Source organism: Chrysochloris asiatica, unplaced genomic scaffold (assembly GCF_000296735.1).
Source record: "Chrysochloris asiatica unplaced genomic scaffold, ChrAsi1.0 scaffold00052, whole genome shotgun sequence".
NCBI lineage: Eukaryota > Metazoa > Chordata > Mammalia > Afrosoricida > Chrysochloridae > Chrysochloris > Chrysochloris asiatica.
In genome coordinates, this window is record NW_006408570.1 from 7,576,748 (window position 1) to 7,592,273 (window position 15,526).

At 38.0% G+C, this 15,526-nt stretch overlaps 2 protein-coding genes and 1 pseudogene across 3 annotated transcripts in view; 1 reads left to right on the plus strand and 2 right to left on the minus strand.

Annotated features, from left to right (window-relative positions):
* Nucleotides 1–4,149, minus strand: part of PNO1 (partner of NOB1 homolog (S. cerevisiae)) — a 28,461-nt gene extending 24,312 nt beyond the window's left edge. The window contains exon 1 of the mRNA XM_006862944.1: nt 4,140–4,149. The gene's annotated coding sequence lies outside the window, so the exon portion shown is untranslated. The remainder of the gene's footprint in view (nt 1–4,139) is intronic.
* The window catches only part of WDR92 (WD repeat domain 92), a 40,974-nt gene that overhangs the window by 8,505 nt on the left and 16,943 nt on the right, over nt 1–15,526 (plus strand). For both annotated transcript variants that reach the window (XM_006862942.1, XM_006862943.1), the window contains exons 2-4: nt 6,688–6,788; nt 8,987–9,117; nt 11,857–11,958. In XM_006862942.1, coding sequence (XP_006863004.1) covers nt 6,688–6,788; nt 8,987–9,117; nt 11,857–11,958 — 334 coding nt within the window. The remainder of the gene's footprint in view (nt 1–6,687; nt 6,789–8,986; nt 9,118–11,856; nt 11,959–15,526) is intronic.
* LOC102823583 lies at nt 15,168–15,473 on the minus strand (annotated as a pseudogene).

The window sequence follows — 15,526 nt, forward strand, 5'->3', positions numbered from 1 at the left end:
AGGAGTGTCCCAGTCTCTCCACATCCCCGCCAGCATTTATTGTCTTCTACATTTTTCATTTTTGCTGTTATTGTTGGTGTGAGATGATATCTCATTGTTGTTTTGATTTGCATCTCTCTAACGGTTAGTGATCATGAGCATTTCTTCATATGTTTGTTGGCTGCCTGGGTCTCTTCCTTAGTGAAGTATGTGTTCATATCCTGTGCCCACTTTTTAATTGGGTTATAGCTGAATTATTGACACATTAGAAAACATACTTGATTTAGTCATTGTAGAACCACTTCAAGTCATGTGAATCCAAGATAAAAATGGGTGAAGAAAGCAAATAGATCTTTGTTTTTGTTGTTGTTATTAGGTGCCATCAAGTCGGTGCCGAATCATAGTGACCTTATGCACAGCAGAACGAAACACTGCAATCTTGAGCCAACCTTACTATTGTTGCAACGCTTGAGTGCGTTGATGCTGCCACTTTGCCAATCCATCTCGCTGAAACTTTTCCTCTTTTTCTCTGACCCTCCACCTTACCAAACATGATATTCTTCTCCAGCGACGGGTCTCTCCTGCCAATATGTCCAAAGTATGAGAGACGAAGTTTGGCTATCTTGGCCTCCAAGTAGCATGCTGGTTGTTGGTGAGAGGATAGACAGGGAAGGAGGGAAGCCCCTCCATGGACAGCTGAACTGTGTGCTGTACCACACAAAGGTATCTGAACAAGGGTCTAATGGGAGTTAAAATTATCTTGCTCCTTCAAGCCTTGTTGTTGTTAAGTGTCATCAAGTCAGTTCTAACCCATAGCGACCCTGTATAGGGTTTCTAAGGAGCAGCTGGTGAGCTTGAACCGCCAACCTTATGGTTCAAACTGGCCTGGTAGCCCAACACATTAACCCACAGCACCAAGCCTATAAAGGACTCCTTTTTTGTAATTGCTGCAAGGATGCCATATGGCCTAGTGTGGCCCTGAGAGGTAGAGTCATGGCTGTGGATGTTTTTACTATAAAAGTTAGTAGTAAGCTAATAAAGTTTTGTTTTGATAGCCCCTGAACCACTGAATACACTGCTTGTCAGCTTTGGTTGACTGAACCTTTTACTGTTAATTAAGTCGTGCCAGGATGTGGAGGAGGAAATAGTGACGGGCTGTACTAGACCCACCCACAGACAGAGCAGAAATAGCTCTCACGGGAATTATTGATCATGGGTTTCTTTAATAATGCTAATTTATCACTTGTTACAAAGAAAACCAACAACCCAATGCAGTCTTCATTGATCGTCATTTCCAGTGTCAGATATGGCAAAAGTTATTAATATCTACTAGTTTTCTTTGTAGAACAACATTTGCACAATAGACCTTCAATTTTTTTTTTTTAAAACTAGTTTTCTAGCAAAAATTCCAAGTCACCACTAAATTCTTTTCATATTTTTCTTTTCAAAGGTAAAATAATATTTAAGGGGCAAAGAGAAGATCTTTTATGACCTTTAAAATATTAGCTTCCCTTCAGTTTCCTTTTTTTTAATGCTTGGGAGTGAGGACAGAGAAGACAAGCCTGCTTTCTAAGTCCATTTGGCAGCATTGCTCAGCCCTGCTGAGCAGACAGTGCAGTCCTTGTGCCCTAGGGATTATAAGGTGTTTATACATTTATAATAGGTTTTTATATCTTGAGTTTCATTTGATGCTTGCAAATTTGACCCTTACACTACCACCCACCCACTGCCATTGAGTTGATTCTTACTCATCATAGTGACCCCTATATTGTTGTTGTTGTTATGTGCTGTGGAGTCAGTTCTGACTCATAGCGACCCTGTACAGGGTTTCTGAGGCTGTAAATGTTTACGATAGCAGAAAGCCTCATCTTTCTCCCGCAGAACAGCTGGTAGTTTCGAACTGCTGACCTTGCGGTTCCCAGCTCAATTCGTAACCACTATGCTACCTGAGCTGTTAGATGCCATCAAATTGGTTCCAACCCAAAGTGACCCTGTGTAGGGTTTCTGAGGAGCAGCTGATGTACTTGAACTGCCAGCCTTGCAGTTCATTCAACTTTGCAGTCTAGTATATTAACCTACAGCGACACACTAGGACTTTCTTTTTAATGTTCTTTTGACTTAGAGAAAGAGAAAGAAGATGAGGGAAGAATGACAACATAAAATTCTATTTTGTAAAGATAAGAATGAAGGTAAAAACCAAAGGATAGAAGTCTGAAAGTAGGTGTAGTTCATGTCTCTTCCATTGACCTCACCAGTCCACTTCAGGATTAGAACATTTCTCTGGTACTGTTTATGACTGACTCTCAGATTGGTAGAATGGGAGCCACATATAAAATGTTTATTTCACTGATTTATGTATAGGAGCCAGAGGTAGCTTAATATCCTGCAAAGAACTTGGCATCTACCTGGCTCTTGGGACCTTGGACAAGTTACCATCATCTGAGCCTCAGTTTCTTTGGTTTCAAGTTGCTGTTGCCAATACTATACAGGAAGAGAAGGGATGTTCTTGTCTAGAAGAACACCTTGAATAATATATGGTTGTAGTTGTTTAATATGTGGGCGCTATTTTTATTATAGGAGTCCTGGTAGCATAGTTGATTACAAGCAGGGCTGCTAACCTCAAGGTCAGCAATTGAAATCTACTAGTCACCCCACAGGAAAAGCTTGTGAGTCGGAACCTAATGGTTGGCATACAACCACCACCAGCACTGTTTTTCTTCGTGCTTGTCAATATCATTGGGAACTGCCTAGTCTGTCAGAGTTCTGGATGGCAGTGGTCTATGAGAAAAGGAAAGTGGGAAAGTGAACTCGCGAGCAGTGGTTTCTCCTCCTTGGCATTGACTGTTATATGTTTATTTGTACTGTTACTCAACAATTGTTGAGCACCCCGTACATGTTGAACATATTAGACAAGGCCCCAGTTCTCTCTGGTACTCACATTCTTAAAAAAAGCAGATAGCTGATTGGATGATTGAGATAATTTTGTTGACAAGTGCAATACAGAAGACCTCAGAGGGTGAGAGTGTAGGGTGTTCTGTTTGAGACTGAGGGGCAAGGAAGCCCCCTTGAGAGGGGTCCCATTTGAACTGATGTCTGAGTAAAGTGAACAGGGAAGACAGTATGATTCTGGGGAAAATAGTCAAGCCAAGTGCACGTGTGCCAAGGCGGAAATGACCTTGATTTGTCAGAAGAACAAAAAGTAAACCTGTGTGGTTGGCGTACCTTAGAAAGTAGCTGGAGGTGAGGTCAGACTGATAGGCAAGACCAGATTTCAAAGGCTTTATGCATTTTGTATGCCACATTTTGTGTGCCCCTCCTGTGAGTCTGGAGTGCCTCTCCTCTTACATGCATTTCACTTATTTATGTTTGTAATAAAAATCAGTGGCAATTGCAAAATTATCTAGTATAAGGTCTGAGAGTAGACTGGTTCTCCATGTTTTTCCGTTGACCTTCTAAGATTGGGTGTCTCAAGCCTTCAGAGGTGAGAGCATCTGGACATCGTGATGCTAGTTTTGAAACACCAGGAAATACTAGGGTAGTCGATACCATCTCAGCACAAGGAAGAGGTTTTCTAGCCAAAGAGTCCAAGTTACATTATGCGTATTTTGATCTTTACATCGCAAGAAATTATCCTTCTTTTTTTCTAGACTTTTCTGTTCGTGTTTATTTGCTAGTGTTTTTCTTTTTCAAGACAAGCCCAAAAAAGGTATATTGAAGAGAATATGAATTTAAGAAAAACATACAATGACTAATTTTTGGCGTGAATTTTCTAATTGCCCCCAAATTTTCTGTTTGTGCCAAAAGATAAGTGTGGGCCATCATAGTTTCAGACTCTCTCTAAGGGACCGCGAGATGCATTGGCCAAGTGGGAGTATCGATGGACTCAAACGTCCCAACAGTTGGCCCAGGATCGGGCAGTGTTTCGTTCTGCTGTGCATAAGGTCGCTATGCGTCGGTACCGACTCGATGGCACCTAACAACAACAACAAAGGTGAAGGAATCACAGGGAGGGGAGTTTTTGCTTCCAGTTTGTTATAACCTCCAGTAAAGCCTTCTAGAAAATCTTAGAAGAGTTGAGTGCTTATTTTAGGGCTTATTACATAGTAGTGTAGTGGTTACAAATTGGGCTGTGAACCGTAGGGTCAGCAGTTTGAAACTACCAGCTGCTCCGTGGGAGAAAGATGAGGCTTTCTGCTCCCATAAAGATTTACACCTCGGAAACCGTGTTCAGAGTCGCTATGGGTCGGAACCGACTCGATGGCACTTAACAACAGCAACAACATAGTGGAGGTTAGCTTTCAGCTCTGCCATGGCTTCTGGGGAGGACGTCTCATTACAAGGTTCAGGTGACAGAAGTGGAGTTTTGGGAAGCAGAATGCACCAGCAGTCTTGCCAGTCCTTCTCTGAGAAGGGTTTTACAGAGGGCTGTTTATCAGATAGATGCTGCAAGGCACCTGGAGCTTCTGATCCCCCTACTCTCCTAGGGCACATTTCTGCCCTTAAGAGCCCACCTGCTTCTTACCAGAGAGGCCTGTTTATACCTTGTACCTCAGATTATGGGGAAGACCTGGGCCCGGTAGGACAAATGGGAGGAAGGAGTGATAACATCAGCTTCAATAAATTGGAATTTTGAATTAATTTAACCATAGAAAATCTGTCCTACTAGTGGGTACGTGCTAAACCACTACTACTGTAATATTTCAGGCACCAGTGCTTTTATTTGGGAGGGAGAGGCAGGGAGATCATTAAGTGGTTTCTAATTGTCTCTTGTTTTAAAGAAAAAATGTTCATCCTCAAAATCAAATAGTGCTTAACTGTTTGCAGTGAATACTGATGTTACTTTAAACCACCTATACATTAAAAAGAAAAGCCAAATATCTGTTTCTCACAATGTGATTTTTTTTCTTTCTACCAGATGCTCCTTTTGCTAGCAGTCCAACTTTTTTCTGTGAATTGTGTAAAGGTTTATAGATAACATCTTCTGTTTTATGTTCAGCAGATCTACGCTTTGTTTCGTCTCAATGATTGCAGTCCCCTCCATGCATCCACAGTTATCCCACTGCCTCTCTGTGGTTCCACTTTCCATCCCCCCCGCCTTCGTATAGTTACTCAACTTTGTCCTTAAGAAATGTTGCTCATTTGATTTTGAATGATTGACCTTTCCATCATAAATATACTTTACTTGTGTTGTTTTCCCCACAATAGACTCATCTACTGCTTGGCCGAAACTTTGTTCATAAGGGTGAGTTCCTTTCCAGATCTGAAGGGTGGTCGAGGGCCATAGTCTCAGGTTCTTCCTATCTCTATCTAACCAGTAAACCTGTTTTTTGTGTAGTTTTTTTAAATATGAAATAATTTTGAGTTTTATTCTACATGTTCTCCCACTCTATCTGAAACCATCTCTCTAATGTGATCCCTTTCAGGGCAGTTGGTGATGGTAGCCGGGCACCACCTAGTTCTTCTGACTCAGGGTCGTGGAGATTGAGATTCACTTGTTGCATTAGTCCTCAGAACTGGTTAATTTCATGCCTCTTCAGTTCTTGTCAGTCTTCTTTCTTCTACCTGCACCTCAGATGGCCTGTTCTTGTAGCGTTTTCCCGAATTCTTCTAAAGTTTTTTCTGTGTTCTCCTTGGTTTCCTATCTTTCTGTCAATTCTTTGAAAGTTATCCTTCTTTTGAATTCTTTTTCAGTTAGTTCCATTACCCTTTCTCCCTCAGAAATGTTTTCTGACTCTGCATCTTTGTTGTTTGTTTGAGACATTCACTCTTGTTTCTTGGTGTGAGCTAAAATTGTCTGTTGTCTCTAGGACATTGTGGTGTTCTCATATTTGTATTCAGTTGATGGTTTTATGTTGTCTCCTGTGGGTGGAGGTAGAGAGTGGAAGCATGTGCACCGTTCTCTATTCATTATTTGTACACCTCAGTTCAGGGTGGGTTTGGCTGGTGTTGACTGCTTCCTATCGATGATCAGGTGATATAGGAGCTGGTATTGACTCTGCCCAGTGGTGGAGTTGCAGAAAGTACTGTATGGTTAGGATATATGGACACAGTCTCCTATTGGGTAGGAAAGACGGGGCGCCTCCTCCCACCCACCACACATACACAAGAAAATAAAAGAGAATAAACAAACAAGGAACCAACAATGAAAAAAGGAAATACTAAAAATGCAGTATGTGCTATATGTGGAGCAGTAGACTTTTAAATTAAAGAAACCTTCAAATAAGGACTAATTTGCCCTAATAGCATACCCTCTGAATGATGGGGGCATACAAATCTCTGGAGGAAATAAGACCTAAACATCCTTTATTTTTAATGCTCTGCAGGGAAGTACATCAGCATTTTCGTTCCCATAGCTATCCGAAAACATTAATATCTTCATTATGTTTTTATTTCTACTGAGGATATCCAGGAAGAATGCCATATTAAATGCTGAAATTTTCGTAGTTGTAAATCATCATTAGGGAGATGAGAATAAAAAGAAAACAAAACAATTTTAAAACCTAATTAAAACTTTCTTTTTGGTATCTGTATACCTTTAAACTATAGAAAAATGACTAGAGAAAAAATATTTATATCAGAAAAGTATCAATTGCCTTTTATATTACATGTCTTATTTAAATCTTATAACAGACTCATTAATATTGTGGACTATTAATATAAATAGCTGCTTACATAAATAATGTATCCTCTCTTCACCCTTCTATCAAGATTGAAAAGGCCAAACCCATTAAATGTGGAACATTTGGTGCAGCATCTTTACAGCAGAGATACTTAGCTACTGGAGACTTTGGTGGAAACCTTCATATATGGTAAGATTATTTAGTTAGTACTTAGACCCATGAGATCGTTTTGATACTTTTTTGATAAATTTTTGATAGTTTGCTACTCTTCCTCTGAAAGGGAGAATCTAATTAAAAAAAAAAATGTTTCCCTGTTCATTTGTAGCATTTTATGAAAATGTGAAAATTAATTTAAAATATATTTCTACGTCTTGTAAGGGGAGACTTCAAAAAGTTCACGGAAAATTTTCATTAACTTTTCTGTTTTTCCACAAATGATTTGATGTCCCCTCATATTAAAATTTTATTTAAAAACACAAATATATTTTGCTTAAGATCAAATAATGTTATCGGTGTTTTCACACATGCTGTTTGGTGCCAGCAGTTAACACTCTAAAGTAAAGGTCTCTTACCCTTCCCCTTTAAGGATACATGTATGAAAAATGCACATTTATAACACTGAGAAGTTAGATGTTTGCTTACATTTCGTTAAGAGATTGACATTACAAAGTAGAACAAAAAATAAGTTTTTTCAGTTAGTGTTTGGATGTGGATCTCCCTATTACAGTGTGCTTCTTGTTTGCTTTTTTAATGCTTACTATCTAAGCACAACTTTTTAGGAACACAGTTACTGAGCAAAATAAAATAAGCCTGCTTTGAATAAGAAAATTCACTATCGTGCCAAATGATTTTAATTTTCATGTTTTATCTAGAGTTATTTCTTTATATTCAAATTAGAGTTGAATAAATTAAGATTCCTGATTAATAATTTTCCAGACTGTCTCTTAGTATTGTGGATAACCCTCAATATTACTCATTTAAAGTAAACAATATTATTCTAGTAAGACAGTAAACACTGTCTTACCTATGTTAAATGGTTTTTAATACGACCATTCTTGGTTGTCACTTCAATTTTGCGACTTTCAAATTAAATTACCTTGGCATATTTATCTGTCTTAAAATCATAATGCAAAACAAAATGAAACTTTCTTCTTGATGTAACTGAATAATAGTTTAAATTACTATCTATTAGAATTCATCAGTTCTTACATGCTTATGCCATATATTTTCACAGAAATTGGGAGAAAGGCCAGTCTGAATTTTGTAAAAATAAATATAACTTATTTCAGCACAAGGATATTCAATGAATATAACTGTTAACGTTCATCCTGTAGCGTTTCCTTGGACCTATTTTCACAGATATGTCTTACATAATTTCATGTAAAAACTTAGTAGTATTTTAAAACCCATAAAAATAGTAAAGCAGTTTATTCTTTTAAGTAGAGCCACAATCCTGCTTAGTCTCTTGATTCTTTCACAATGATTTACAAAGATAAATATTATCTAAACTAGGCTGAAGTGCCTCAAGTTTTGAAGAGTGAAATTTTACATATCAATCCTGACCCACTACTAGATTGGGATTACATTCATGAATAGTCACTTTTAAAAAAATGTATCTTGTTGAAAACTGACTTGGTAAAGAGAAATGTGGATAGAAGTTCTAATAGAAAAAGCAGACGAAAAATTGAATTAAAAGATAACAGGATGTGTTCCACAAACTTTTTGAAGCTCCCTTGTATCTAGTGTTGAGTTACGCTTATTGTAATAGATGCTTTCCTGCATACTTTTCTCTTAATTAACTTGGAATTAAACAAACCGCAGGCAGTTTTCGTTATAATATTTATTGTGACCATTGTGATGTACAGAAAAATATGTAACAAGATAGAAATCCATGTGACATACAGTGAGAAAATGATACCATTGTAAAGGAGGACATACATGCAAAGTAAACACTACTCGTTTTATCATTCACAACAGTTTTAAGATCAAGATCTCAAGGCCTATTATGGAAACTTTTGAAATAACTTTAATGTAGTCAGTGGCCATCAGACGATACTGTGCCAGTGTGTCAGCAGATTTGGGGCGTGAAGCCATAGATGCTGACTAGTGTTTATTCTTAAATTTTGGGGAGCACAGTGGCTCTATACAATAAACCCTGGACTATGAACCATAAAGTTGGCATTTTGAGCCCACCAACTTCTGCTCAGGGAAAAAGATGAAACTTTTTGCTTCCATAAAGAAGCACAGCCTCAGAAGCCTTATGAAATACTGCTATAAGTCAGAACCAACTGCAAGGCACTAGCAATGACAACAATTCTTAAATTTTAGTAGTGGATTTAAATGTTAGGGCATGTGATGTAAGAAAGAAGCTCTTTTCTTCTACTTAGGAATTTGGAAGCTCCGGAGAGCCCAGTATATTCTGTGAAAGGCCATAAAGAAATTATAAATACTATAGATGGTGTTGGTGGACTAGGAATTGGAGAAGGAGCACCTGAAATTGTGACTGGCAGCCGAGATGGTAAGTCAAAGTATTCTGTGTATTTAAAAACATTTTTTATGGAAAGCTTCTCTGTAATGGTATATCCTCTCCATTTGAAAATCTTCCTCAGTTGCATTGATCCCAAACCTTAACTTTTTTTGCTCCCACTGTTTGTTTTTTTTCCTTCTTTTTTAAAATCTTTTGTTTTGGATGAAAGTTTATATGGCAGTTAAGATTTTTATTTTCCAATTTCTATACAGATTGGTCACTGACACTGGTTACATTTTCTTCATTGTGTTAGTATTCTCATTATTTGCCATCTGGTTCTTCAGTTTCCATGAATCTAGCTTCCCTCGCCCCTCCCCTTCCCTCCCCTCCACCCCCTTCTCATCCTGCAGAACTTTCCCTTCTTTGCTTATGGTAAATGTTGACCATTTGGTCTCTCTCTTTTTTTTTCTATAATGAAAGTACCCATGGGTGCTTTTATTTAGCTTAATGCATGTTTCATCTTTGATTGCTCTCACTTTTAATAGGCAAGTTTGACTGCATATCCTTCCGTTGTTTCAGACTTCTGGGTGTTTTGAGGTAGAGGCATGGAACTTACTGTTTTCATTTTGAGCTAGTTGAATATTCGTTTTCTTTGAATCTTGAAGAATTTAACATTTCTTTACAGGTTTCTGAGGCAGCTGATGATATAATGTGGGAGGCAGCTTTTCATTTCATTGTTTTTTTTTTTAAAGTAGAATTAGTACTTGTGAAAATTGTCAGATTGACAGCCAGTTGAACACTGACGTTCTCTGTGCCATTCGCTGAGTTTTGTGGAAAGCTCCAAGGGACCAACTGTGCTTGCCCACCTGGTGGCATCCAAGGGAGAGGTTTTTTGGTGTCCAGCTATTCTGAGCAATTGTCACGAAGTCACAATCTTGTGTTGCCTCTAGGGGTGGAGAGTGTGGGTGAGAAATCTAATAATTGATTGGGCTGGTTTTTAAATAGTTGCACAAAATCATGAGATTGTTTCGAAAGAAAAATGAGGTATAATTATATGAAAGTTAGGAGTGGCTGTGTTTTAGAAACCCATTTTAGAGCAATATGGAATATACAAGGGAAAAAATTCAATCTCTGCCACACAAGTGCAACCATTATAATTCAATTTTCTCTTCCAGTCTTATAGATAAGTTTGCATAGTATGAATGCCATTTTGTATCTTTCATTTTTTATTTAATGTCATATGCAAATATTGTTCTTTTCATATGGTTTTTATAATTAGGATTTTAATAACTAATATTCTATCATGTGACTATCATAGTATGTTGTATTGTTAAGTGTCGAGTTGATGTTAACTCATAGCAACCCTGTATAGGGGTTTCTGAGGCTTTTAAATCTTTTGCGGGAGCAGAAAGCCTCATCTTTCTCCCTCTGGTGGGCTTGAACTGCCAATCTTGCTATAAGTATTTTTGGCAAGATGATTTAAAAATAATTAAAAAATGATTATCATCATACATGTAACTCTTTTAGAATAAACGTATTTTATACTTTATAAAATGTATTGTCACATCTTTCCAAGTAGCTATTTACATTGTCAGCTACAATGGATGAGAATACCATTTCCAGTCTACCCTACCAGCATTGGTTTATTTGGTGTTTTGTTTCCTTCATTTTATAGATAAAAACAGTACTCTATTTCAACTTGTGTTAATGTCTTTCTGTGTTTGTTTACTAGTTAATTTCTGTGTGTGTGCGCATTCTTTGCTTATATTCTTGGCTCATTTAGCTATTACAAATAAAATATTTTTCTTAATTTATATGAACCCTAAAAGCAGCTTTTTAAATTACCAAGTTAATTTTATTTCTAGAGGTAAATCTAGTGGAACACCTTCCTTTACTTGAGCTTATTTTCCTTTTTAGGGACTTTTATTTCCGTATTCTCTCTTAGGCATTTGCCGTTTAGCTGTTTTTTGTTGCAACTCTTTGTATTTCTCCTTAATCATGATGCCATTTAGTAAGTAGTCTGGTAATGTGAATTAAAATGAGGGGGTTGAAATTAAATTGAGAAAAAATCATTTGTTCATTTTATTTAATAGTTCCCTCTTCTCTATTGCCATGGGGAAATTAAATTTTATTATGCATTTGAAATAGTATTCTAAAACTTTGTATAAGAAACCATGCATATAAAAACTAGAGTTTACTCATCTGTAAAAAATAATACCAATAACTATATAAATAATAAGGGAGCATTTAAATGACATTGGTATTAATCTAAATAAAACCAAGAAATTAATTCATTTTAGACTCAAAGTAAGGCATGATTTGAATTGTACAATATTTGCGCTTGCCTTGTCAACCATCCTTGTGGAGAACTTGGTGGTAGTGGTGTGCTGTGGACTCGGTTTCGACTCATAACGACCCTGTATAGGGCTTCCAGGGCTGTAAATCTTTACGGGAGCAGATAAGCCTCATCTTTCTCCCATGGAACCGCTGGTAGTTTCGAAGTGCTGACCTTGAAGTTAGCAGCTCGACTCGTAACCACTACACTACCAGAGCTCCTAAATGGAAGGGTTAGGAGCAGAATACTGGCTTTTCTAGGCAGTTATTAATGTGGAAAGTCAGATAGTAACTTGGGTTATTTCACTGATATTAAGTACAATTACCCACCTAGAAGTCAGAAGACTGGATATTTTTTAGATGTCATAGCATTTGTACTATTGCCACGAGCACAGGAAACCATAGGAATGTAGCGCTTCACTACTGAAGTCTGCCAGTCACTTTTGTTTGTAACAGGAACTGTCAAGGTGTGGGACCCACGGCAGAAAGAGGATCCTGTTGCTAATATGGAACCTGTACAAGGTGAAAACAAGAGAGACTGTTGGACTGTGGCATTTGGTAAGTTACTGAACTCTTGCATTGAAAGTTTCAGATGGTAAAAAGCACAGTTCTCCCAGAAAGTCCTGCTCAGAGTCTCCTCATGTGTTTTGTGAATTATTCTGACAGTTTCATAGGGCAGCTGTCCACACTGCTCAATGTTGGACTCTGTGGCCTGCTGGATTTGAATCCTGACTCTGCTATTAACTGAATGATGTGGGCCAAGTTATAAAACTTCTCTGTGCTTTGGTTGCTTCATATACAAAATGGAACTAATATTCAAATCTATTTAAAAGTGTTGCTATGAAGCTTCAGTGAGCTAATACATGCAAAGTGCTTAAAATTGTGCTTAGAATATTTGTTGTTGTGAAGTTCCATTGACTCATAGATTTTCATAGTAACCCTACATACAGTTTCCAAGGAGTGGCTGGTTGGTTTGAACTGCTGACCTTGAGGTTAGTCGTCCAATGCTTATCCTATGGCGCCACACGAGGACTCGGCTTAGGATACTAAGGCCTCAAAAATAATTGTTTTTATCATTTTGTACTTCTTTTTAATTAATAGTAACAGCCTTCCTTAAAACCATATGTCATTAATGGTATAAGCAGGGCTTCGATTGTAACTGGGTACCTATCTGCAGTAGCTTACCAGGTACATTCTGCTTAAATACATAAAATGTATTTCATTTCTAGAAAATATTAATGCTATTATAAAATTTCTTCTTATAAATATCATGACTGTGCTCCTCTATTAATACTCTTTAAATAAGTATTTATTTTTTTGGACTAATTGATGTTTGTGCTTAGATATCTTGCTGAGTACCGATGTTAAACTAATTTTTGCTTCTAGAGGATATGGGACATATTTGGCCTTAAATCTGTATTTTCTTTTCCTTTTTTCCTAATATAATGCTAGGTCATTAAAAACAGGGGTTTGAAGGTATACCCGAACTTTTTACTCTTTTAGGTTCTTTCAAACATTAATAAAAGTAGAGTTAGATTTCCAATTTAGAAAACTATTATATAGGAATTTCTATGTGCTTGTATATTATAAGCAGTAATGCAAAACCGATGACATAGTTGGGAGAGAAATTTCAGGCTAACTATTTCGAATGATCATTTAAAAATGGATAGAATAATTGAAAAGTAATTATCTCTGGATTCATTAAAGCACTTTTAACATTGATTTCAAGAATCTAAGTGCAGTTTTCAATCAAGGATGTAAAGTTTTAAAACTTTGTACCCATTGATTGGGCAGTTTTTTGTATGACTCCCAAGAAGTGTAAAGCGCCATGGAATCCACAGAGGTGAAACCAAACCTCAGGAAGCTTACAGCTCAGTGACACAGGCATGAGTGCTACATACATGACTACAAGGTGGATGTTATAAATAACCCCTAAAGCCCACTGCCGTCTAGTCACCTCCAACTCAGTGACCCTGTAGGACACAGTAGAACTGCCCCCTTGAGTTGCTGAGCCTGTAATCCAATTGCCAAGCTATTGGTGATTAGCCGAGCCCATAACCACTGTACCACCATGGTTTCTTTAAAGGGCATGGGAGGCATGGAGAAATGCAGAGGGGTCAAGGGGAGAGATGTCTAGAGAGGAGGAGCATTGTGAGCTCATCCCAAGAATACATAGGATTTAAGCCACTGGTGGTGGTTGTTGTTGTTGTGTGTCGTGGAGTCGGTTCCTACTCATAGTGACCCTATTCAGGATTTCTGAGGCTGTAAATCTTTACGGGAGCAGAAAGCCTCCTCTTTCTCGCGTGGAACAGCTTGTAGTACTGGGAAGAAATTTCAAACTTAAAATGTCTTTAAGAGGAGGAGCGTTGTGAGCTCATCCCAAGAATACATAGGATTTAAGCCACTGGTGGTGGTTGTTGTTGTTATGTGCCGTGGAGTCTGTTCCGACTCATGGTGACCCTGTACAGGGTTTCCGAGGCTGTAAATCTTTACAGGCAGAGGGAAATATTGGTTGCTGTGGGATTGATTCCGACTCATGGAAACCCCATATTTTCATAGTAGGATTATTCCACTATTGTTGTTGTTGTTAAGTGCTTTCAAGTTGGTTCCGACTCATCGTGACCCCTATGTAGGGTTTCCAAGGAGCCCCTGGTGAGCTTGAACCATTGACCTTGTGGTTTAAACTGAACTTGCAGTTTAGTGCATCAACCCACAGTGCCACACCAGGACTCCATAGGGTGCTAGAAAGCCCATTGTCACTAAGTTAATTCCGACACATGTTAGGTGCCGACAGGTGCTGACTCAGCAACCCTATGCATAACAGAATGAAACACTGCCTGGTCCTGCCTAACCTCATAATTGTTACGTTTCAGCCCACTGTTGCTGCCACTACGTCAGTCCATCTTGTTAAGGGTCTTCATCTTTTTTCTGACTCTCCACATTACTAAGTATGATGTCCTTCTCCAGGGACTGCTCCTTCCTGATAATATATCTGAAGTACGAGAGATGAAGTCTTGCAATTTTGGCTTCTAAGGAGCCTTCTGGCTGTACTTCTTCCATCATAGTTTGTTCTTCTGACAGTCCAGAGTACTTTCAGTGTTTTTCACTAACATAGTCATTAAAATTCATAAATTGTTTTGTAGCCTTCTTTCTTCATTGTGCAACATTCACACGCATATGAAGTCATTGAAAATATCATGGCTTGGGTCAGGTGCACATTATTTCTCAAACTGACGTCCTTGTTCTTGAACACTTTATTTATTTTAAAGTCCGTTTCAATTTTCTTGCATTAACCTTAGTGATAAACAAATTATATAGTTCAAATGTTATTAAATTGATTTCAAACATAGGTTTCCACAGAGGATAAACCGATACAGGATTTCAAGTCATGTCTGGTGCAGTCCATTGTCCACTTAAAAATATGCTTCTTTCATCCACACAAAACATTGAAAGGCCGTTGTTTTCTTTTATACTGCATAAAAGCTAGGTGCAAATGTTGATGTTAATTTATTTCATTGTCAACTTGGATGATGAAGCTGGGAGGCACAGAAGTTCATAGTTAAAGATGCAAACAAAAAGCTTCTTTTATTTCTCTGATAGTAAATGGACACCTTCATTCATGTGTCTTGATTCTTATAGCAGATCACTTCTTCCCTTTTCCTTATTTACTTCCCTCTCCTTGCTTAAGACTTTGGTCACCACCACCTGTTTTTTGTGTCCTTGTTTTTAGTTTAGGTATCATTTCCGCTGCATACAACATTACTGACTTAATGTGATGGAAACTATACAAGACAGAGGCTGCCATCTTTCTGTTTGAGCTGGACCCAGACTCTGCCTTGGTATTTAACATCACGATTCCATTCTCTGGAGTACATTTTATTTTTTTCAAGAAATCCATTAAGTCCAACTGCTAAACTTACATCTTGAATCTCTGTAGCTGTAGGATTTTCAACAGCCTTATTTATGGGCATACACCTCCCCTCCACAATGGTCTTGTTGTTTAAATAAGCAGGGTAGATACAAATGAACCTATCCTGGTCAACAGGGAACCCCGCGGCAGCAGTGCAAGCCATTTCCACTGGGGAGCTCATGGCGCCAGCTTGGATTTCGTAGAGAGAAAACTCAC